The following is a 23,245-nucleotide window of genomic DNA, read 5'->3' as shown; positions in this document are numbered from 1 at the left end:
TCAAGCATTCAAAGTCAATCAAAGATTCATTGTTCATCTACTGAGAGCCACAAGACAAAAGAAGAAAAAGAGATCGTAAAATCGAATTCGATCTTCTCCATTCAAACTAAGGTCACTATTTATTTATTTATTTAAATATTATTATCTTATATAATTTGTTCTTAATTACTTATTTGTGTCTAAGTATGAAAAAATTATTTATAATATTTAAATTATTATTGAGTATTGTATAGGTTTCCTAAATCCGTTAAAATCTATATGAATCTAGTTTTCAAGATAAGTTAGAGAGAAAATCTTGGTGCAGTGATTACCTAGAATCCACTGTAATTTAGGTGTGTATCTTGTTTCTAATGTGAGTTAGTGTGAAAAACTTGGTGATTTTGAATTAGTGGGACCCCAAGGGTGGTTAGATCTTGGAAGAGTGGATTAGATGTGTGGAAACACTAAATCACTATAAATTGTGTTGTGCCTCATATTATTTATTTTTCTTATATTTTGTGACTTACATTTATTATTAATCTTAAATATAATTTATTATATTTATCAAGTATATTTTTCAATAAATTTTTAATTAATAATATTTATTAAAATTGAAAAAAATTATAATCATTCAATTCACCTCATTTTAAGTGACCATACCTTAAGGGACCAACAATAAGTCATAATGCCGCCACATGGATGCCCAAATTTAAGCTTGGTAGATAATTAAAACTACACCATGTGGTGGTTAAATCTAAACCTATGGGTTGAACTCAATGAGAAATAATTGATGCTTAGGTCCAATGAAGGTTTAAACATGATTATTTGAGATTGAGTTTATGATGTTTTTTAAAATAAGCTTTAGTCTCGTATCTAGAATTTGAGTATCCACTTTATCTTATCCTAAATCTTGGGATACTTGTCGCTATTAAAAAATTTAAGAAGATAATATTATATTTTTACTTGAAATTAAAGCTCATATAGATATATTATATATTTGTATTAATATAAAAATATATTAATATAATAAAAATGATAAATAAATATCTAAATATTATTTTTTCTTTTATAATTGCAGTCGTAAGTAGACATTCATAATTGCAGTCGTAAGTAGACAGAATCGATCACATCTATGATGTCATTCGGCATGTTATTTTTTTATCTTTTGATAAATAAAAAAAAAAAACCAAATGTGGGAGTTGGAGCCGGGGCTGGGGTCAGTGAAGCATCAGTATTTCTGAAACCCTGGATTTATCATCGTCGACCGGAGAAATAACCGGAAAGAAGGATGCAGCGATGGGGCGCCAAGCTTCGATCATTGGCCGCCGCTTTTCCCTCCGCTGGCCGGACGATCCAAACCTCGTCCCCGTCTTCCCATCGCCTCCTTCACTCTTCTCCGCAATTTCTCCATAAACCCTTGCCGTCCACCCTAATTTCCTCCAACTTCAAGCCCCTTTTCAGTGGCTATTCGGCTTCCCAGGGTTTGTTGTTGAGTCAGGCAGCTCACTCTGCTCATCTTCTTCCTCCCTCTGTGAGTCGGTCTCTCTCTCTCTCTCTCTCTCTCTCGCTCGCTCTCGCTTTTTTTTTGGGTTTTCCATTGCTGGGAAGCATGGGAGAAAATGGCATCCAGTTGCAGATTGTTGAAGCAGATTATTCATTTAATTTTATTTAATGTGCTTACTGTGTGGGTAGTCTACTCTTATTTATTTTGTCTTTTTGTTTGTTCGGTTCAGTGAAAATGTTGGAAAGAGGAAATCGAATCCGGCAGTTGGGTATTGATGAATTAGTGTATGGTTTATCTAATTGATTTTCTTGGCGGATAGACAGTTTGTGCATTGATGATTTTCATGAGATGGGGGCTCACTGATTATGGTGGGAATTATGTAGCCTGATCGCTTTGATCTTTGCCTTTTTGATTTTAAGAAAATGTATGTTAAGGAAATGCAACCCAACTTAGTATTAAATTCTTCCTTTTACTTCTTGTTACACCCCTTAGCCCTTGTTTGGATTGGGGGTAAAAAGGGAGAGGGAAGGCTCTTTCCCATGTTTTGGAGAGAGTTTCATAATAGAATGCAAGGTGAAGGGAGGGTGTATGTTACCTTGCTTTCCCCTCCCATACTCCCATTTTCCTTACACCCCAATCTGGGGTGTAGGGAGGGGGAAGGGAACACACTATTAAATATTTTTATTTACACTTATTATTTAAATATCTATAGATAATAATAAAACAAAGTGTAAGGTTTAATTGTCACATTGTTTTTATTACTTTCATCCCATCTCTTTCCATTCTCTATCCAAATGAAGTGAAGCTACATTGCTTTTCTTTACATTTCATTCTTGCCTAACAAAGGAAGAGTAGCAACCTTTTCATTTTTGTACTTACCCTTCTGTTCCATCCCCTTCCCTAGCTTTCTCTACAAACAAAGTATAGTGAGATTGGTTGTGAACCTTGGGCCTTGGCTGTAAGAGCATGTATGCCTTGGCCGAATTTGGTAAAAGACATTTGTGTTACCTATGAACTTTTTATCAAAAGAACTTTTCATCAAAAGAAATTTCATTAACGTCATGCAAAACACACCTCATTTCTGATTGTCAACAGAATTTTACATGATAGTAAATTGTCGGGAGGTCTTAACATTAAGTCTCCATTTTTAGAGTCCATGCCAGAGCTTTTATTGTTCTTTTGAAATGATAAAGTTGGATGTGTGCTCACAGTTTAGTGAATGGAAGTCTTACAATAAAAGACGAGCGTAAGACCAGTTTTGTTGAGAGTCCCATTAAAATTGAAAGGGAAATTCTATAGGACAGTTATAAGACTAGTTTTGTTGTATGGCTCAGAATATTGGGTAGTCAAATACTAGCATGAGCAAAAGACGAGTGTAGCGGAGATGAGGATGCTAAGATGGATGTGCGGCCATACAAGAAAAGATAAAATTAGAAATAAGATTATTCGTAATAAGATAGGAGTAATGCCAATTGAGGAGAAGATGAGAGAGACTAGACTAAGATAGTTTGGTCATGTGAGAAGAAGACCAAGAGACGCACGCTCCTGTGAGGAAAGTTGATGAAATGGAACAATTAGTCAAAAAAAGAGGTAGAGGCAGACCCAAGAAAACTTTGGGAGAGACATTAAAGTTTGATATGAAGTCTATGGGCCTAAATGAAGATATGACAAAAGACAAAAATACATGGAAGTTTAGAATTCATGTAGCGGACCCCACATAGTGGGATAAAGACTGGATATGTATGTATGTATGTAATAAAAAACTTTGTAGTTTTTAAATAAAATTTCCCTATGCTTGCACATTCATTTCAAGTTTATTGTATAATAGTGCAATAGATATTAAATAATGTATTAAAAATAATAATAAAAATTATTAGAGAATTAATGTAAATGTTCAATCTCATAAGGTCGGGTAATAATCTGCCTAGTGGATTCACACTTTGTACAGAATCACCTTAGGATGGCTTTAACTATGTACGGAATCACCTTAGGATGGCTTTATTTTTTTTCCCCCGAAGTTGATTTTGTTACGGTTACCGTGTTACCAACACTCATAGAAATCTGTAGGCGCTAAGAATTAGTGTCATTTACTTCACTGTCAAAGTTTTTATGGCTCATTGGCTATTGTAGCAGGCATTATTTCTTTGAATTTCTTGCCATTGCAACAACTAAAAAGATTCAGCTAGGGAGTCAATCCCCACTACCCTATTGAGAAATTTTTATAGTATCTCTAGCTAATAGAGTTGTGCCAACATCATTGTAGTGGCTGGGTATTTTTCTTAGATTTCATATAGCATGGCCCTTTCTTTTGTGCTTAAAGCATTTTATGAAGCTTTTTAGGTTGAAATAGAGGAAATTTTTAGCAAAAGAGGGAGTGGAAGACCAAAGAAAACTTGGTAGGAAACCTTTAGACATGACATAGGATATAATGGCCTTACAAAGAATATGACCATGGATAGGGATGGTTGAAGGTAACCCGAGTGTAATTATGCCATGTGATTGTACTTCTCGAAAACACATTTCTCAAATACTTTTCAAGCTATTCCCAATCATTTTTAAAGCTCGTTTCTTCAAACATCAAATGTTTACAAATAGTAATAATTTCTTCTTATATGATAAAATAATTTTAAGCTAAATTAGGTATTATGACAAATAAATCATTCAAAATGTATGCTAGGGAATAATTTTCCAGAATATATATACCAAGGCAGAACTACTCATCTGGTGTTACTTCAATGCAAGTCATAATGAGTGCACTTTCTCAATCTTCATCTCTTTCTTCTGTCACATTTTCTCTTCACCTCTATTTCTCTCTTTCTCATCTTCTCCTTTGTATTTGTTCGGGGTTTCATTCATAGAACAAGAAAGTTAGTCACCAGTCATCCTCTCCTTTCCTTCTATCATTCGCTGCACTAGTCGTCGCCCAATTTGTTCAACATCTTCTCTCCAACCTCTAACCCTACCTTCCTCTCTTGTTCCAGACACCACCCATTTTTTTTTTTCTTTAGGTAGATTTTCGCTTTGATAGCTGCATCATGCTGTGACTACCACCCAACCCTTTCAGCTGCTTGCCATCAAGAACCCCTGCCACAGCTATGGTTTTTGCGAACCCTTCTCTCGTGGGATTGGCCCTTTATTCCCCTTTTGTTGGACCTCTTTATTGGGTCAAGTCTTTTCTGTTGAACCCTTTATTTAGTTGGGCCTCACTTTGATCCTTTGGGTTTGTTTTGAAAATAATTGACATGTACCTACTGTTGATGGGGGGTAGTACATTGTATTGGCGGTTATAACCGGCTGTACTAGAGGCTAGCTATAGTAATTATACTTAGATGGTAGTTGCCTATGGTTGTACTTCATTTTGAGTTTGGCAGCCTTGTTGGCACCAACCCCTTTTGCTGGGATTAGTATATAAGAATTGATCTAGCCTAATACAACTCATCGAAGAATATTTTGAGACAATTCTCTGTTTTCCCGCTCAATTCTCCTTCTCTCTCTCACACTCTCTGCTCTTTCCTTTCTCTCTGCAATTCTTCCCAATTCCCTCTAATTTTCTACCGTAATTCTCACCAATTGGTTGAGAATTCTTTGTCAGATATTAGGATCCGACAATTTGGTATTAGAGCACATCCTTAGCTGGCGATTCCCACCTGCGATCTCAATTCCAATGGTGGACGGCACCAGGATGAAGAACTTCGAATCTGAGCTGCAACAATTCAACTTGACGATCTTTGATCTGGAAGCTAGGGTTGATTCCTTGAAGATTGGATTGAACAGGAACCATGGGGCAATTATTTTGATGGATTGGAGATTGGAGACAATCGATTGGAAGTTGGAGAACTCGATGGATGGGTTAGCAAAGAGGTTGGATGGCTTCATGTTGATTTTTTCCAAATTGCCCCAAGTAAGTCTCTCTCTTGAATTCCCCCCTAGGGAGAGATCGGATCCTCTAAATTTGAGGTAGAATTGGCAATGGTTAGGGAGAATGAAATGGAGAGAAGGCAAGAAGTATAGGCTGCCACTAATCAGCCCTACTTTCCTATGCCTAAGATGGGGATTCCCCTGTTTGATGGTCAAAACCCGAGGTGGTGGGTGAAGAGATGTGAGAGAACGTTTGTCCTATACCATATCCTAGACCAACAGAAGGTCACATTGGCTTCTGCCTATCTCAATGATGTTGGGGATTCTTGGTTCCAAGGCTGGATCAGGGTTAGAGATGGCTGTCAATGGGCAGAGTTTGTGGAAGATCTGTGTGAGAGGTTTGGTGACCGGAGTATGATGGATGTGGTAGAGGAGTTCAACAAATTGAGGCAAGAAACTTCAGTGCAGGCATATCAACTTAAACTTGAGGTGTTGAAATCCCCAATGTTGGACCTTAACCCTCATTTGATCGAGGCCTACTTTGTCTCAAGCTTCATCAGTGGCTTGAGTGGAGAATTAAGGCCAACGGTGAAGATGTTGCAGCCAAGGACAGTTAAACAAGCAGTAGAGAGTGCTAGGGTGCAAGAGCTTACGGTTGAGGCCCTAATGAAGAAGCAGAGACTGCAGGCAAGAGGGTTGAGTTCCACTACTTTACTACAAGGGAGTAAGGGGTTCAATAAAGAGGCAATCAAGAGCAACCTGAACTCTAAAAGTTTGACTTTCCATCCACTGCCATTTCAAATAAGTCATCGGGGGGAAGAATTGTTGAGCAAAGGAGGTGGGCTGGACTATGCTTTTGGTGTGGGGATAAATATGTACTGAGGCATCAGTGCAAGAGATAGTTACACTTGCTGGAAGGAGAAGAAGAAGTAGAAGCAGGGGAAGAGACACCAACAGTTGCAACTAAGATTGAAGAAGAGGATAATGTGGAGATTTCCTTGCATGCTCTTAAGGGGTTTGACCAATAGCAAAATCATTAAGGTGGAAGGGAAGGTGCACAACTACAAGCTGATGGTCTTGATTGATAGTGGGAGTACCCACAACTTCTTGGATGAGAGCACAACCCAGAAGTTAGGCTGCAAACTCACTGGCACACAACCCTTGTCACTAACTATGGCCAATGGTAGCAAAGTACTCAACAAGTCTGCTTGTATTGGCTTTCGATGGGAGATGCATGGAGAAGAGTTTGAAACTAACCTGAGGCTGTTGAAGTTAAGGGGATGTGACATGGTTTTGGGGGTTGATTGGATGGAAATTGTTAGCCCCATCAGCTTTGATTTCAACAAAATGCAGGTGACTTTTGAGAAGGATGGGAGAAAATGACACTTACAGGCAGCTTCAAAATAAGTATATGTAAGATGATTACTGGGAAGAAATTACAAAGGATGTTCAAGAGTAAGTGTCCCAAGTGGCACAACTGTTCTCTATTCATGCCATGGATGATATGGAGGGAAATCAAGAACAAACAAGGAGGTGAACTAATGTTGACTGCCAACAACTAGCTTTAGTCCAACTGGGAGGTTCATGAACTTGACTCTCTTAACATACTATTAGTTGAGTTTGAGGACCTATTTGTAGAGCTTGATTCCTTACCTCCTAAATGACCATGTTAAACCGAGAGCTCAAATGATCCAAGAATCACTCAATAACCTCACCGAATTCAATCACCATTCAAAACAAAATTGAAATAGAAAAGAAAATCAAACCAGATTACAGCACACGCGATATACCCTGGTTCATGCCATTTACATGGCATTACATCCAGGAATCCAAGAAGCGACCAATCCACTAGAATCGTATGAAAAACCAGTACAAGAATACCTTTCTCTCGCCCCCACTTGCCTCTCGAATACAATACTCTAACCGAAGACAACAAGAACTATAATCTCACAGCTCTTTCTCTCGCCTCTCACTGTGTTCGATCACAAGGGACTAAAAGATACAAATGATTGATGATGAGACTGACCTCCGCACCCTTCTATTTATAAACTAGAGGGGCGGAACTACCTAAGGGAAAATAACTAACTTATAAAAGTCAAAACTACCCTTAGTAATTACAACTAGTTACATTTAAATCCTGCTAACTAACTGCTGTTGATCATCTCTTATTTCTTCTTGATTTCTCCCAGAATTCCAGCATTCTATTACTTCGAGTAAAACAATAACAGACCACTTGACCATGCCATTTCTCTCAAACCTGATAGTATACGATCATGTCAATATCCCCCCATCCAAAAGACTGAGATTGAAAGACTAGTGAAAGACATGCTTCAAAAATCCATTATCAAGCCCAACCATAGCCCTTTTGCCTCACCTGTACTACTAGTAAAAAAGAAAGACAGCTCATGACGATTTTGTGTTGACTACCGTCAACTAAACACCATTATTGTCAAAGACAAGTTCCCCATCCCAATTATTGAAGACCTATTAGATGAACTAAAACATGTTGCATTTTTCACCAAGCTAGACCTCGGATTTGTTTATCACCAAATCAGGATGAAACTCAAGGACATACCCAAAACAATCTTTAGAACCCATCATGGGCATTATGAATTCATTGTGATGCCTTTTGGGCTCACCAATGCCCAACCACCTTTCAAGCCCTAATGAACCAAATCTTTGAACCCTACCCATGAGAATTCATGCTAGTTTTCTTTGATGATATTCTTGTGTATAGACCTTATTTTGCCCAACACCTTAACCATTTGAGGTCCTTAGGCTGAACCAACTATTTGTTAAGAGGTCAAAATGTTCCTTTTCCCAAAAGCAGGTGGGAGGTTTGTGAGGAATCATGGGGTTATCAACAGGCCTTAAATTGATCTATTGAAGAAGGATAGTTTCAATTGGAACCCCAAAGCTGAGGAAGCTTTTGTTCAGCTGAAAAAAGCCATGAGTGAGGTCCTAGTCCTAGCATTACCAGATTTCAATAAGCCCTTCATATTGGAAACTTATGCTAGCAATATGGGAATAGGGGTTGTATTAATGCAGGAGGGTAGGCCATTGGCTTTTATCAACTAAGCTTTAGCCGTTAAACACTCGGGATTGAGCATATATGATAAGGAACTAGTGGCTGTGTTACTAGTAGTGGAAAAGTGGAGACACTACTTGGAGGGGAGTTAGTTCATAATTAAGACTGACCATGAAAGCTTAAAATTTTTACTGCAGTAGAAACTGCATGCACAATTGTAGAGAAAAGGGATGGCTAAGCTTATGGGGCTGGATTATATCATTCAATACAAAAAGGGGACGAAAAATGTTGATGCAGATGCATTGTCCCTCTGCTTTGAAGAGGGAACCTCTGCAGCCATTACCTCAATCGTTCTTGATTGGTACTAGGAAGTAACATCCATTTATGAGAAGGCTGAGTGGTCTAAAGAATTGTTGGAGCAGCAGGTAATTGACCCTTCACGCAGGTCAGGCTTTACACTATCTAATGGGCTGATGAGATATCATGGCAGGTTGGTGATTGGAGATTGTGACCAACTCAAAGGCAAGATTATGTAGTCCCTGCATGGATCTCCCTTGGGTGGACACTCGGGGATGCAGAACACCTACCACAAGGTAAAACAACTCTTCTATTGGCCATAGTTAAAGAAGTTTGTGATGGCTTGCGATGTGTGCAAATGGTGCAAGTATGAAGCAGCTACAGGCCTGGGTCTATTGTGGCCCTTGGCCACTCCTATGCAAGCCTGGACTAGTGTGTCCATGGACTTTGTGGAAAGGTTACCCAAATCATAAGGTAAGGATTGTATCTTGGTGATAGTGGATTGTTTTATAAAGCTTGCCCATTTCCTAAGCCTTTCCCACGCTATTACTGCTCAAGAAGTGGCTCGGATCATCTTGGACCAAATGGTAAAACTACATGGAACCCATAGTCCATAGTGTCCGACAAAGACAAGGTATTTACAAGCCTACTATGGCAAGAGTTGTTGAAATCCTTGGGAACTAAACTGCAAATGTCCACTGTGTATCACCTTGAGATAGATGGGCAAACTGAAAAGGTTAACCAGTGCCTAGAGACTTACCTCTGCTGCCTTTGTTTCCTACTGCCTAGACAAGAGGCTCTCAGCTTAGTGGTGGTATAATTTATGCTACCACAGCTCTATTAAGATGTCATCTTTTGAGGCCTTGTATGGGTACAAAACTCTCTTACTACCTGCCATTATTGAACCCACTACGGTGGTAGTTGTGGACACTTATCTATAAAATAACAGTAGAATATTCTACAACTGTTAAGGAAGGAGTTGGCAATTGCTCAAAACTGGATGAAGCAGTTTGTTGATAGGAGGAGTGAAAGAGAATTTGCAATGGGTGATTAGGTGTACTTGAAGCTAAAACACTCCCATCAAAAGGCTCTTTCTCAAGGACTGGTCTCTAAATTAGGCCTGAAGTTATATGGCCTTTTCCCTATTATTGTGAGATTTGGGATTGTTGCCTACAGACTCCATCTGCCTACTGATTCCTCAATTCACCCAGTATTTCATGTTTCATTGCTCAAGAAGGTAGTGGGAACACAACATGTTAGTCCCTCCTTACCTTCCTTTGTTCAGGACACTTTCCCTAATATGGAGTCGGCTGCCATTTTGGACAAGAGGGTCATCTACAAATAGGGAGCCCCTTTGACTCAAGTATTGGTGAAACGGTTTCATCTCCATCTGGATAATAACACTTTGGAGTCCCTATTGGACTCACACAGTTCCTTCAGGCTGCACACCTATTTTTAAAGGGGGGAAAATTTGTCATGTACCTACTGTTGATGGGGGTCGTACATTTTATTGGTGGTTATAACTGGGTGTTCTAGAGGCTAGCTATAGTAATTGTAGTTAGATGGTAGCTGCCTATGGTTGTACTTCATTTTGAATTTGGCAGCCTTGTTGGTGCCAACCCTTGCTGCTGGGATTATTAGTATATAAGAACTGATCCTGCCTAATACAAATCATCGAAGAATATTTTGAGACAATTCTCTGTTTTCCCGCTCAATTCTCCTTATCTCTTGATCCTTCTCTCTCTTGCACGCTCTATTCTTCCCTCTCTCTCTGCAATTCTCCCCAATTCCCTCTAATTTTCTACCCTAATTCTCACCAAACAGTTGAGAATTCACTGTCAGATTTCAGGATCTGACAATAACCTGGGAGATCTGACCAGAGTTCTCTAGAATTATGTGAAGAATTATGGAGAATAAGAGAAGATGATAGAGAAGGGAAAAGAGAACGGAGAGTATAGAGAGGATTTGAGAGAGAGATAGAAGTGAGAGGGAAACAAGAGAATGAATTCAATTCAATATCTGGATGCCTCTACATGTGGGGGAGGTTTCAATTTATACCCTTACTCCCGCGTACAAGAATTCCTGCTCAAATAGAACAAACAAAGCCTAACTACTTTCTGTTTTATTCCCTCCTAATACTTCTCCACTTCCACTCTTACATTTTACGTAAGTACCCTTCTAAGTATTGCAAGTACATGACAATACTCTCCCCGTGAGACATTTCTTGTCCTCAAGAAATGGTTAGTAGGTTGCTGCTCATGGGAACTGAGTTAGCAGATCCGGGAGGTGTAAGAAATGATAACAGAAAACGAGAGAAAAGAATGACAAGAATGCCTCGATCTTATATTGAATGAATAACAAATATGAGCCAGCTGATATATATATATATATATATATATATACTCAGCTGACAGGGAAGGCGCTAAACCTTAACAGCAAAATAAGCTAACTAACTACAACAGAAACAATAGCTAAATAGAAACAGAAATGTAAAATACTATATGTTATCACTTTCTTCAACATTTCCCCTCAGTTTAGACCTCCCTTCAGGCTTGGAATTCCTTTGTTTCTTTACAACATCAGTATTGCCAATCAGCTGTGACTTTATAGGAGAAAACTGCAAACCAATTAAAATTGCAACTGATCACGAGGCAAACTCTTAGTAAAGATATCAGCAACCTGATATAAAGTGGGCACATATCTAATCTCAACCACACCTTTTTCAACCTTCTCACGCACAAAATGCACATCTATTTCTATATGCTTAGTGCGGGAATGTAACATCGGATTCTCAGCTATGCTCTTGGCAGCCATATTATCGCACCACAAAATAGGAGTATGAGAAATAGAATAGCCCAGCTCAGAGAACAAAGATTTTAACCATAGAATTTCAGTAACTCCTTGAGCCAATGCTCGATATTCAGCTTCCCCAACTGATTGAGCCACAATTGATTGCTTTCTAGAACCCCGAGCTATCAGAGTAGAACCAAGGAACACACAAACACCACTTGTTGACCTTCGTGTAAGCTGACATCCAGCATGATCAGCATCAGTAAACACAGTCAAAGAAAGACCATGTATCATAAGCCGAAAAACTAGCCCCAAACTGATCGTACTCTTAAGATATCGAAGAAGCTGTTTGCAAGCTAACCAATGCTCCATTTTAGGAGAAGACAAGAACTGACTAAGCTTGTTTACCACAAAAGAAATATCAGGCCTAGTATTTGTCAAATATTGGAGAGATCCAATTAGAGTCTGATAAAGGGTAGGGTCTGAAAATGGCTCTCCCTTGTCAGTAAAAACAAAGCCAGATATCAGAGGTGTATCACAAGGTTACAATCTTGCATAGAAGCTTTCTTCAAGAGATCTAAAACATACTTTGATTGCAAAAGATACAAACCATCAACAATTCTATGAGCTTCAAAACTTAGGAAATAACTGACAGAACCCAAAGTTTTGAGAGCAAAATGATCATCTAGATCCTGAATACACTTATGTAAGATAATAGGATTGGATCCGATGATTAATATGTCACCAACATACACCAAAAGAAATAAAACTACTGTGTCAGTCCGTTTAATGAAGAGTGATGCATCTGATACTGCTCTGGAAAACCCCCAATCTTGCAACGCAGATTTCAACTTAAGATACCAAGCTCTAGGTGCTTGTTTCAATTCATACAAAGATTTCTTCAGTTTACAAACATGGGAAGGAAAATTAGAGTCAACAAAGCCAGCTGGTTGAGTCGCCAGCTGGTTGAGTCATATAAACATCCTCTACAAGTTCTCCATTCAAAAAGGCATTATTTATATCTACTTGCTGAATATCCCAGCCAAAGTGGACTGCCAAGGAGAACAAAATTCTAATTGTAGGAGCTTTAACAATTGGACTGAATGTCTCCAAATAATCAATTCCAGGAGTTTGGAGAAAACCTTTTGCAACCAAACAGGCCTTGTGTTTTAGAATGGATCCATCAGCCTTGTATTTAGTCCTAAGCATCCATTTACAGCCAATTAAATTCATATTTTGAGAAGCCGGTACCCATTCCTAGGTATTATTGTGTTGAAGAGCAGAAAACTCTTCTTCCATTGCTTGAGTCCAACGAGGATCAGAGAGAGCTTCATCGATCGAGTTAGGTTCTAGAGCACTTAGGAGGGCATGAGGAGAAGAACAAAGTTGTTTAGACTTAGAGCGGGTAATCATAGGATGAACAGAAGGTAGAGGTACAGATTTAGGACAAGAAGGAAGTGGACAAGTGGAGGTACCTGGTTGTATGTCTGAAGAAACATGTAACAAAGAGGGGGAAACAGAATTTTCCAAAGGTGAAGATGGTAATGAAGTTTGAGTGACAGGAGAAGAAGGCATTGAAGACTGTGCTACCCGAGAACTCTTAGAACGGAAATAAGGAGGAGAATGAAAAATAGTAGTAGAGGGACACAAAGAAGAAGGTTGAACAAGCTTATTTATAGATGATACAAACAATTTTGGATAAGGAAAATCAGTAGGATTAAACTGAACATGTCGAGAGATATAAATCCTACCCGAAGGATGTAAACACTTATATCCGGCATGAATTGAACTATATCCAACGAAGACACACTTAGCTGAGTGCAAGTCAAACTTATGTCGATTGTAAGGCCTTAAGTAGGGAAAACAGGAACAACCAAAAGGTTGGAGATGCATGTAGTTGGGTTCTTTGTGAAAGAGCAATTCAATGGAGATGTTAGCTTCAAAGGAACTGAAGGCAACAAATTAATGGTATAAACAGCCACTTGAAAGGCTTCTACCTAGAATTTAAGAGGCATATGAGCATGTGATAGAAGGGTAAATCCCATTTCAACAATATGTCTATGTTTTCTTTCAGCAACGCCATTTTGTTGGTGTGTATAAGGACATGTAAACCGAGGTTGTATACCACATGACCGAAGATAAGGCAATAAAACTTTAAATTCCCCACCATTGTCAGTTTGTAGGCTTTTAAGTTTGAAGTTATATTGCAGCTCAGCTAATTTGTGAAAGGCAGTGAATGTGGAAAGAACATCAGATTTCAACTTAAGAGGATACAACCAAGAATAATGTGAATAAGCATCAACCAGGATCAGATAGTATCTGAATCCTTCAGTAGAGAGAATAGGTGCTGGACCCCATACATCAGCATACACTAATTCTAATGGATGTGTTGCTGTTATTGGACAAGAAGGAAACGGTAACTGATGTAGCTTACCAAGTTTACAAGAATCACAAAATGCTAAATCTGAGTTTGAGCAAGAAACTCGAATCTTATTCAAAACATGTTTCAGTACATGAAAAGCAGGGTGCCCCAACTTGGCATGCCACTGCTGAACAATATTCTTTGAATTAACAGAGACAACATCAACATTGTTAGGCAATAAATCATGAACAAATTGACTCTGTTGATTACATTTAAGGGAAACAGAAGGATGCATAACAACAACACTTGAAGACTTGGAAAACTGCGATGAAACAACATGAGTGGACTTAGCAGGATCAAAAGCTGAGGTCAGCTGATACAAACCATCCTTAAGTAGTCCTCGGAGTGGCATTAGTCCTGAATCCTTGTCCTTAATCACACAAGAAGTAGAATTAAACTCAGCAACAATATTATTGTCTTTGGTTAATTGAGAAACACTAAGAAGACTTTTGTTCATATGTGCAACATGTAGAACATTAGGCAAACCAAGGATTGAAACAGGTTTAGTATGAGTGTAAAGATTGCTATGACCAATATTAGATATAGACAATTTCTTACCATAACCAACGGCTACTTTGTCATTACCTTGATATGGAGAATGAACTGATAGGTTGTTGAGGCTGGTAGTGATATGGTTAGTTGCTCCAGAATCAACAAACCATGGAGCTTCTCCACGAGAAGAAGAAGGCAAGGATTGAGTTTCAAAGTTTTGTCCATATGGTGATATAGAACCTACCTCAGTCATGTAAGCCTCACCAAACTCATTAGGACTAGTTAGGAAAGCTTGATAATCATTTTGAAACTGATTAGATTGCTGAAACTGATTGTTAAACTTGGAAGCATTTTGATTCTGAAGAGAGACTCTCTGAAAATTTCTATCAAAATGATGATAACACTTATAAACTAAATGGCCAGGTTTGCCACAGAATTGACAGTATATGCGTCTACCACCGGACCTGCCACCACGGCCACGACTTCCTTTATTCACATAACCACTTCCTCGAGGAGTAAAACTACCTCTATTATTAGTAAATCTATCACCAGATTTTGATCCATAGGATGCAACATTAACATTCATTGAGCTACTCATATCAGAGTTAACAAAGACAAAACAGATTGATTTTTAGCAGTTAGACGTTGCTCATGCATAAGCAGCAGATATTGAACTTTCTCAATGTTAATTTCATCCATTTGATAGGTGATTAGACTAACGACAGCTTCATACCCATGATCCAATCCATTTAATATGGATAATAGTAAATCTTTATCACCTAGAGGTTCTCCAATGGTAGCCAAGGCATGTCCAATTGTCTTAATTTTTAGAATGTAGTCATTAATGGACAGAGAGTCTTTCTTTACCGATCGTAGTTGTTGTTTCAACTGGAAAGATTTTGCAACGGTTTGTTGAGAATATAAATTCTCAAGAGACAGCCATACCTCCGATGAAGACTTGCAGTGGATTACCTGCGCAAGTACTTCCTGATCAATTGTCGAGAACAGCTATCCAAGAAGCAGCTGATCCGATTTGATCTAGTTCATATAGTCGGGATTGAGAACCGATGCATCTGAATCTTCTCCAATTGGATTCGATTTAGAGTTTAAGTTCGATTCTGGAGTAGGAAGATATTTAGGAGGAGGAGGACGTTTGTTGAGAAACTTCGACAAATCATATGCCCTAACCGTAGCAAGAACTTGTGCCTTCCAGAACAAATAATTACTTGTTCCTAGCTTGATCGGATTGTAATTAAGAGCTTTGGCAACTGAAGAAAAATCAAGTTGCGAATTTGAAAGAAAAGATGTAGAAGATCGGGGAATAGATGAAGCGCTGCAATTTGGATCGGAAGCCATAACCAGTGGCTTTGATACCATGTAAGAAATGATAACAGAAAATGAGAGAAAAGAATGACAAGAATGCCTCGATCTTATATTGAATGAATAACAAATATGAGCCAGCTGATATATATATATATATATACTCAGCTGATAGAGAAGGCGCTAAGCCTTAACAGCAAAATAAGCTAACTAACTACAACTGAAACAATAGTTAAATAGAAATAGAAATGTAAAATACTATCCGCTATCACTTTCTTCAATAGGAGGTACTCCCACATGCTGTCATCCTTATGTCTATTGGACCATTGAATAAGTACTTGCATGATTGGTGCTCCGTGGCGATAGATCACTCGTCTCTCCAAGACAACAACTGGTTTCGGGGTCGCATTAGGCTCCACTACTTCTAGAGGTAGCTGGGGGTTCACCTACTGTCCCCCTATTGCTTTCTTCAGGAGTGACACATGGAAGACCGAGTGTATCTGCGTATCCTCTGGTAGTTGGAGTTTGTAAGCCACCCTGCCAATCTTGCCCATTGTTAGAAGGCTGTCTTGAGAAATCCAGAATATTTACAGTTATGATGCATCAGAATTTGGGGGTATAGATAGGCAGTTTTTTCCAGCTTATAAATAGAATTGAGTTGGGGGTTAAAACCGGAAATCTTTATACCGGTTATAAGTTCCTAGAAGTTAACACCCTATTTTCTATAAATAGGACAACAGTCTAGGCATAGGGATGAATTATTCATTCTCACGAGAAAGTAGATAGATGAAAGACTGTGTGAACAAAATAGTCTTTGTAATCTTGAAGTCTTGTAATCGTGAGGGTGAGGGATTGTACTGTGATCATTCTGAATCAAAGAAGGTTGCTCTCGGTGGTGGTTTCAAGGTTGGATGTAGTTCCAATTCAATTGGCATGAACTAGGATAAAATTCTGTCTTTTTATATGGTTTGAATGTTTCATTTCCTGTTATGTTCTTTGATTAATTTTTGTTCTTTATTATCCGTTTGTGTTGTGGTTTGTTGGCCAGTGAGTTGAGAGTGTGATTGGGAGGTGTTTGATTGGTTTCTTGAGAGGAAAAAAGGCTGCCAATGCTCCCAATTATAACACCTATAATAGGAAAAGGGACCAAAATACCTTGGGCTCAGCTTTGAGATGGGGCCCTTAGGTAAGGACCTTAGGTGAGGCCCCTTCAATTTCAAGTATACTTCTTCCCTTACTTCAAATTCCCTGTCACTCCTTTCTTGGTCGGCTAATTGCTTCATACGATTTTGAGCCATGGCAAAGTCTTTTTTTAGCTGTTGGAGGACTTGCTGTCTCTGCTGTAAGTGCTCGTCTACTGCTGCTACACTTGTGGGTCCCAGTAGTGTTGGTAATAGGGGTGGTCTGTAACCAAAACGAGCCCCAAAAGGGGACGTTCTGATTGTACTGTGGTGGCTGGAATTATACTACCATTGTGCCACTGAGAGCCATTTGTGCCAGCCTTTTGGATTCACAAAACACAAACATCAAAGATAGGTCTCCAAACATTGGTTTACCCTTTCCGTTTGCCCATCTGTTTGAGGATGATAGGCAGTGGAGAGGTTCAACTTGGCCCCTAGGGATTTCCGCAAGGTCTGCCATAGGAGACTAGTGAAAATTTTATCCCGGTTGGATATAATAGTTTTGGGGACCCCATGCATCTTCACCACCTGATCTAGTAAAATTCGGGCCACTTCTTGGGCAGTGTAGGGATGAGTAAGGCTTAAGAAGTGGCCAAACTTTGTGAATCGATCTACCACCACAAGGATGCAGACTCTGCCTTTCGACTTTGGCAGCCCTTTTATAAAATCCATCGACACACTTTTCCATGCCTAGTTGAGTATAGGAAGAGGTTGTAATAACCCCGGGTAGGCTACCGTCTCGCGTTTGCATCTTTTACATACATCACAAGCTAAAACAAACTGCATTACTTCCTCTTTGAGTTTAGGCCAACAAAATAATTGTTTTACCTTGTGGTAGGTGTTCTACACGCTAGAGTGTCCCCCTATAGGAGACTCATGCAATGCCTGGAGTATCTTCTTCTTCAACTCCTCACTATCTCCTATTACAAGTCGGCCCTTACACCTGATCACCCCATTCTCATAGGCGTACCCCGGTTTACTCCCTGGCTCTATAATCAGTTGCTCGAGGAGGCCCTTGAGCCGTGCATCCCCTTTATAACTCCTCACGATTTCCTGGCACCAATTAGGTATTATAGCTGTGATAGAAGTTGTCATACCTTCCTCCATGCACCGGGACAATGCATCTGTTGCAATATTCTCCTTACCCTTCCTATATTGAATGACATAGTCTAAACCCATAAGCTTGGTCATACCTTTCTTTTGCAGATGGGTGTGGAGTTTTTGCTGTAACAAAAATTTCAAGCTCTTGTGGTCGGTTTTAATGATGAACCTCCTCCCATCCAGGTAATGCCTCCACTTATCTACTGCAAATATTACTGCCAAGAGCTCTTTCTCATAGATGCTGAGGCCTGCATGCTTGGGGGCCAAGGCCTGACTTATAAAAGCAATGGGTCTCCCCTCTTGCATGAGAACAACCCCTATTCCCATTCCACTTGCGTCAGTCTCAATCACGAAAGTCTTGTCAAAATCAGGTAGACTCAGCACTGGGGCTTCACTCATTGATTTCTTCAGCAATTCAAATGCATCCTCAGCCTCTGGACCCCATACGAAATTGTCTTTTTTAAGCAAATCGGTCAACGGTTTGCTGATCCCCCCATACCCTTTTACAAATCTTTTGTAGTAGCCCGTTAGTCCTAAAAATCCCCTAAAGGCCTTAAGGGATGTAGGCCTTGGCCAGTTGTTCATTGCTGCCACTTTGTTGGGATCAGTGCTCACTCCATGCCCAGATATGACATACCCCAAATACTCCACATGATTTTTGGCGAAGGCACACTTTGACCTCTTAATGTACAATCCATTAAATTTGAGAATCTCGAGAGTAGTCCTTAGGTGTTTAAAGGAAAGTCAAAGGTGGGACTATACACTAAAATGTCGTCAAAGAAAATGAGTATAAAATCTCTTAGGTGGGGTTCAAAAATCTGGTTCATGAGTGATTGAAAAGTGGATGGGGCATTTGTTAGGCCAAATGGCATGACAAGAAATTCATGGTGGTCATGGTGGGTTTGGAAGGCAGTTTTATGTATATCAAGGGGATTCATCCGGATTTGATGGTAGCCGAATCTTAGGTCAAGCTTAGTGAAGATGGTGGCATGTTTCAATTCATCTAACAAATCTTCAATAAGGGGAATTGGGAATTTGTTTTTGATGGTAGCTTTATTCAATTGGCGATAGTCAATGCAAAACCGCAATGTACTATCTTTTTTTTTTTTACTAGCAATACGGGGGATTCATAAGGGTTATGACTAGGTCGTATGAAGGATTTTTGAAGCATTTCTCTAACCAAACTTTCTATCACTGTTGTTTGGCTAGGAGGATATTGATAGGCACCGGTATTAATTGGATCAATGTTGGGTTTTAGGTGAATGGTGTTGTCTATTGGTAGCGTCGGGGGTAGAGATTCCGGTTCTGCAAACAGATTCTCAAACTCAGTAAGTAGTATATTAAGGAGGTCGGTTTGGTGTACCTCTAGGTTAGCTTGTGGAGGGGTGCTAACCGTCAACATGAATTCTCCCTTTGCCTCCAACTCCTCATTCTTTCTGTCCGTAGCTTGGATTGAAAATAGATGGGCTACTTGATTCAGCTTTTGTTTGAACATTTTTTGTAGTCTTCTCCCTGTTATCATCTTACAAACCCCCAATTCCTTGCTTCTTGTCAGTGTCACCAATTTCCCCTCCTTTTCAAACTTCACCTCCATCCTGTTGAAATCGAAGCAAATTGGGCTGACTTGCTTCATCCAATCCACACCTAACACCACATCACAACCTTCCAGTTTAAGAAACCTCAAGTCAACTTCAAACCCTTCTCCTTGCATCTCCCAGCAGAATTCAGCACATGCTGATTTGCTGATGACCTTGTTGCCATTCGCTATAGTTTACTGACAACGGCTAAGTTTGGATCAAGGGACACTACAACCTTCTTGCTGTTCTTTCATCCAAGAAGCTGTAGGTGCTCCCACTGTCAATGAGGATTATTAACCTACTGTTCTCCACTCTTCCCTCCACCTTGATGATTTTGCTATTCGTCAAACCTTTCAGGGCATGCAATGATATCTCTCCACTGCCCTCTTCCTCTTCTCCTTGCAGTTGGGGTCCTTCCTCCTCCTTGCCATCTCCTCTTCTTCCCCTTCCAGTAGGAGGAGTTGCTTCCTGCATTGGTGGCCGGGGAAATACTTCTCCCCACACTTGAAACAGAGGTTGGCCTGCCTCCTCTGCTCCATGGTCATTCCGTACTGGGTGGTCGATGCTAGTAGAGCTAAATTCTTCATCCCCGGTGACCCTTTCCCCATCTCCTTACCTTAGTTCCTTCCCTGAGGTATGCTCCCTTGTGAAACCCCCTTGGACATGATCCTCTATTTCTTCGTCAATGCCTCCATCGTCAGCTCGTGAAGCCTGGCCCTATCTGCAGCATGTTTGAGGGTCCTAGGCTGGAGCACCTTCACCATTGGCCTCAACTCCTTATTCAAGTCGCTAACGAAGCTTGAGACGAAGTAGGCCTTAGTTAGGAACGAATTGTGATTGAGCATTAGGGCCTTGAGCTCCTCAAACCTCAATCGGTACTCCCATCACCAGACCTATTTGCTTGAGCTTGTTGAATTCTTCAACCACATCAGATAGGCTTTCGGTCTCCAAATCGCTCACATAGCTCCTCCGCAAATTCCTCCCATCTGCACTCCTCTCGGACCTTGGACCACCCTTGGAACCAAGCGTCCCCTACGTCATTAAGGTAGGCTGTTGCCATCGTCACCTTTTGCCTCTCAGCTACCCCATACCATTCAAACATCCTCTTGCACCTTCTAATCCACTAGCGAGGGTTGAGGCCATCGAACAACGGTAGTTCTAGTCGTGGCATGGGTATTTCGTGTTGATTCGGCCCCATCGGTGCCTCTGGTTGTCTTCTCCACCCCAATTCACCACTTTCCTCGTCTCCTTTAGAAGCTCTTAACGGCCTCTAATTCATCCCAAGTTCTCGGGCAATCAAACCGCTCGCCGCTGTCCCCATAAGATGGGATTCGTCCTCTCCCTCGGAGGGAAATCAAGAGAGAGGTTCAACTGATGCTGCCTAGCGAACATCCCCACGAAGCTTTGCTTCTGCTCCCTTATTTGGACTCCTAGATCCTTGTGGATCTGGGCGATTGCTACCTCTAACTTCCGATCAACAGCCAAAATGGCCTCATGATTTTGGTTGGATCCCAATTCCAATTGATCCACTCGACTCTGGAGATCATTCACCATGGATTCAAACTGTTGCACTTGCATCTCCAAACTCTTCATTTTGGTCCCATCTGCCATCACTACCTTTGTCCAACCACCGTGGTCCAAGAGGAGCTCTGATACCAAAATTATCAGATCTTAGGAGATCTGACCAGAGTTCTCTAGAATTCTGTGAAGAATTCTAGAGAATAAGAGAAGCTGATAGAGAAGGGAAAAGAGAACGGAGAGTATAGAGAGGATTCGAGAGAGAGAAGTGAGAGGGAAACGAGAATGAATTCAATTCAATGTCTGGATGCCTCTACATGTGGGGGAGGTTTCAATTTATACCCTCACTCCCGCGTACAAGAATTCCTGCTCAAACAGAACAAACAAAGCCTAACTACTTTCTGTTTTATTCCCTCCTAATACTTCTCCTGTTCCACTCTTACATTTTACGTAAGTACCCTTCTAAGTATTGCAAGTACATGACAAGTGGCTACAATTTTTAGCTAGTTAATTTTATTGACATCCAAACAGCTTATGTATTTGATGGATTTCAGATGCTGTGGCTTTTCAGTTCTGGACATATTCTGGTTTGGTTCTTTCTCATGTCGTTCTTCTTTCTTTCTTTCTTTCTTTCTTCTTCTTAACTTTTTTTTTTTTTAATTCTTACTTGTTGCTGATGAAATCTGGGAAAGTATGGTGATCCTAATTTTGAGCACTGGAATAGACCTTTTGTTTTAATTTGATTCAGTTTTTACATTTTGATATGGCACAAAGCTGTCTTTCCGTCTATTTAAATTGTCTTATGGATCATTTATTTCTTGCACCTCTTTTTTATGAATTATTTCTGCTTGTTTACTAGTTCATTCAAGTACGGCACCTTACAAAGAAAGAGAAGAAGGAGAAGATGAAGAAATTCAAACCAAGGACGCCAGTCACTTCCAAGCTCAAGAAATACAAAATTAAATGTTATTCGTAGGTTTATGTCCTTGTAACGTTGCATTTGTACTCATGAGAATATATATAGACTTGTATGTGAATAATAGGTTCAATGCATTCTTATTAAGTTCACATAAATTTATTATGTTGAGTTTTTTCTCTTGTCAGATCTTTTAAGGGCAGATTTAGGGTAATGAATGATGGAAAGATTAGGCGCTGGAAGGAGGGGAAGCGACATAATGCTCATTTAAAGGTGTGTTTATACTATATCCCATCTGAGGAATGCTTGTTTTCTATATAGGTATATATATAGATGTAAAAATGGCTATAACCTATTGAAATAGTTAGAATTTGAATTTTCAGCATATTTCTTTACTATAGTTATGGAATCTGTATAAGATCACATCCTATTGCAATACCTGGAAAATAGAGTAAATACCTGTGTAACTCTACTTTGATTCCACCAGAAGTTTAAGAAATATGACGCATTCAATGGTAAAATTAGTGGCATTCTGTTGCTTGATGCAGTCTAAGAAAGCAAAACGTAGACTTAGACAGCCTGGTATCGTCCCATTGGCTTATGCAAAGGTGATGAAGAAGCTCAACTTCTGCGGCTAAAGCACTGGAAGTCCTTTCTGACCGCTGATCATTTTGGCTTGAAAGAAGGATGGTTGGAAAGCCTGAGCTTTTGCATTGTTTTCACTTTTTGCTTTCTCTGTATCTACTTTTAAATATGGAAAGCATTGAAGTTCATACTCTTGCAGCTATAGGAATGTAGTCATCAATTTTTTACTTACGTTCGTAAACTGATGCATGGTTAATTCATCTCAAGACTTTCATTCGATAGGATACATTTGAAGTATAACTTTTCTGTTCTAGCCACACCTAGATCTATCTTCATTGTCTTGGGGGGGGGGGGGGGGGGTGGCGGCGGCGGCGGCGATGGGAAGTAAGGAAATAAAAGAAACAAAACTGAAAAAGTTGTTACTTCTTCTGTATTACCTGCTTTAGGATTTTTTTTTTGGTTCTAGTTTGAAGGGAGTTTAAAGCTATTTTGGAACTATATTTTTCAGTCGACATAAAGATAAAAATAATATTCGTAATGGACATGACATGCAAAGAAGCATATTTTATATTTCTGTTTTCTTTTTGCATTCACTAATCATCCAAAGAAGCATATTTTTTATTTCCGTTTTCTTTTTGCTTTCACTAATCCTACTTCAGTATATGAGAAATGAAAAC

At 39.7% G+C, this 23,245-nt stretch overlaps 1 protein-coding gene across 1 annotated transcript; it reads left to right on the top strand.

Moving 5' to 3' along the window:
- The first annotated feature begins 1,169 nt into the window (after window positions 1-1,169).
- On the top strand, window positions 1,170-22,868 carry LOC127813458 (uncharacterized). Its single transcript, XM_052354418.1, has 4 exons — window positions 1,170-1,510; window positions 21,927-22,039; window positions 22,172-22,256; window positions 22,532-22,868. The coding sequence occupies exons 1-4, from the start codon at window positions 1,268-1,270 to the stop codon at window positions 22,619-22,621; spliced, it is 531 nt and encodes a 176-aa protein (XP_052210378.1). The 5' UTR covers window positions 1,170-1,267; the 3' UTR covers window positions 22,622-22,868.
- Window positions 22,869-23,245: the final 377 nt, after the last annotated feature.

This window comes from Diospyros lotus, chromosome 11, assembly GCF_014633365.1.
Source record: "Diospyros lotus cultivar Yz01 chromosome 11, ASM1463336v1, whole genome shotgun sequence".
NCBI lineage: Eukaryota > Viridiplantae > Streptophyta > Magnoliopsida > Ericales > Ebenaceae > Diospyros > Diospyros lotus.
The sequence above is the reverse complement of the archived record's forward strand: the minus strand, read 5'-3'. Positions and strand labels throughout refer to the sequence as shown.

What these genes read in the sequence shown, in the direction of transcription:
- LOC127813458 (XM_052354418.1), top strand. Translation starts at nt 1,268, where the DNA reads ATGCAGCGATGGGGCGCCAAGCTTCGATCATTGGCCGCCGCTTTTCCC. An exon ending in TACAAAATTAAATGTTATTC is followed by an intron (nt 22,040 to 22,171) that starts GTAGGTTTATGT and finishes TTCTCTTGTCAG; the next exon opens with ATCTTTTAAGGGCAGATTTA. An exon ending in GACATAATGCTCATTTAAAG is followed by an intron (nt 22,257 to 22,531) that starts GTGTGTTTATAC and finishes TGCTTGATGCAG; the next exon opens with TCTAAGAAAGCAAAACGTAG.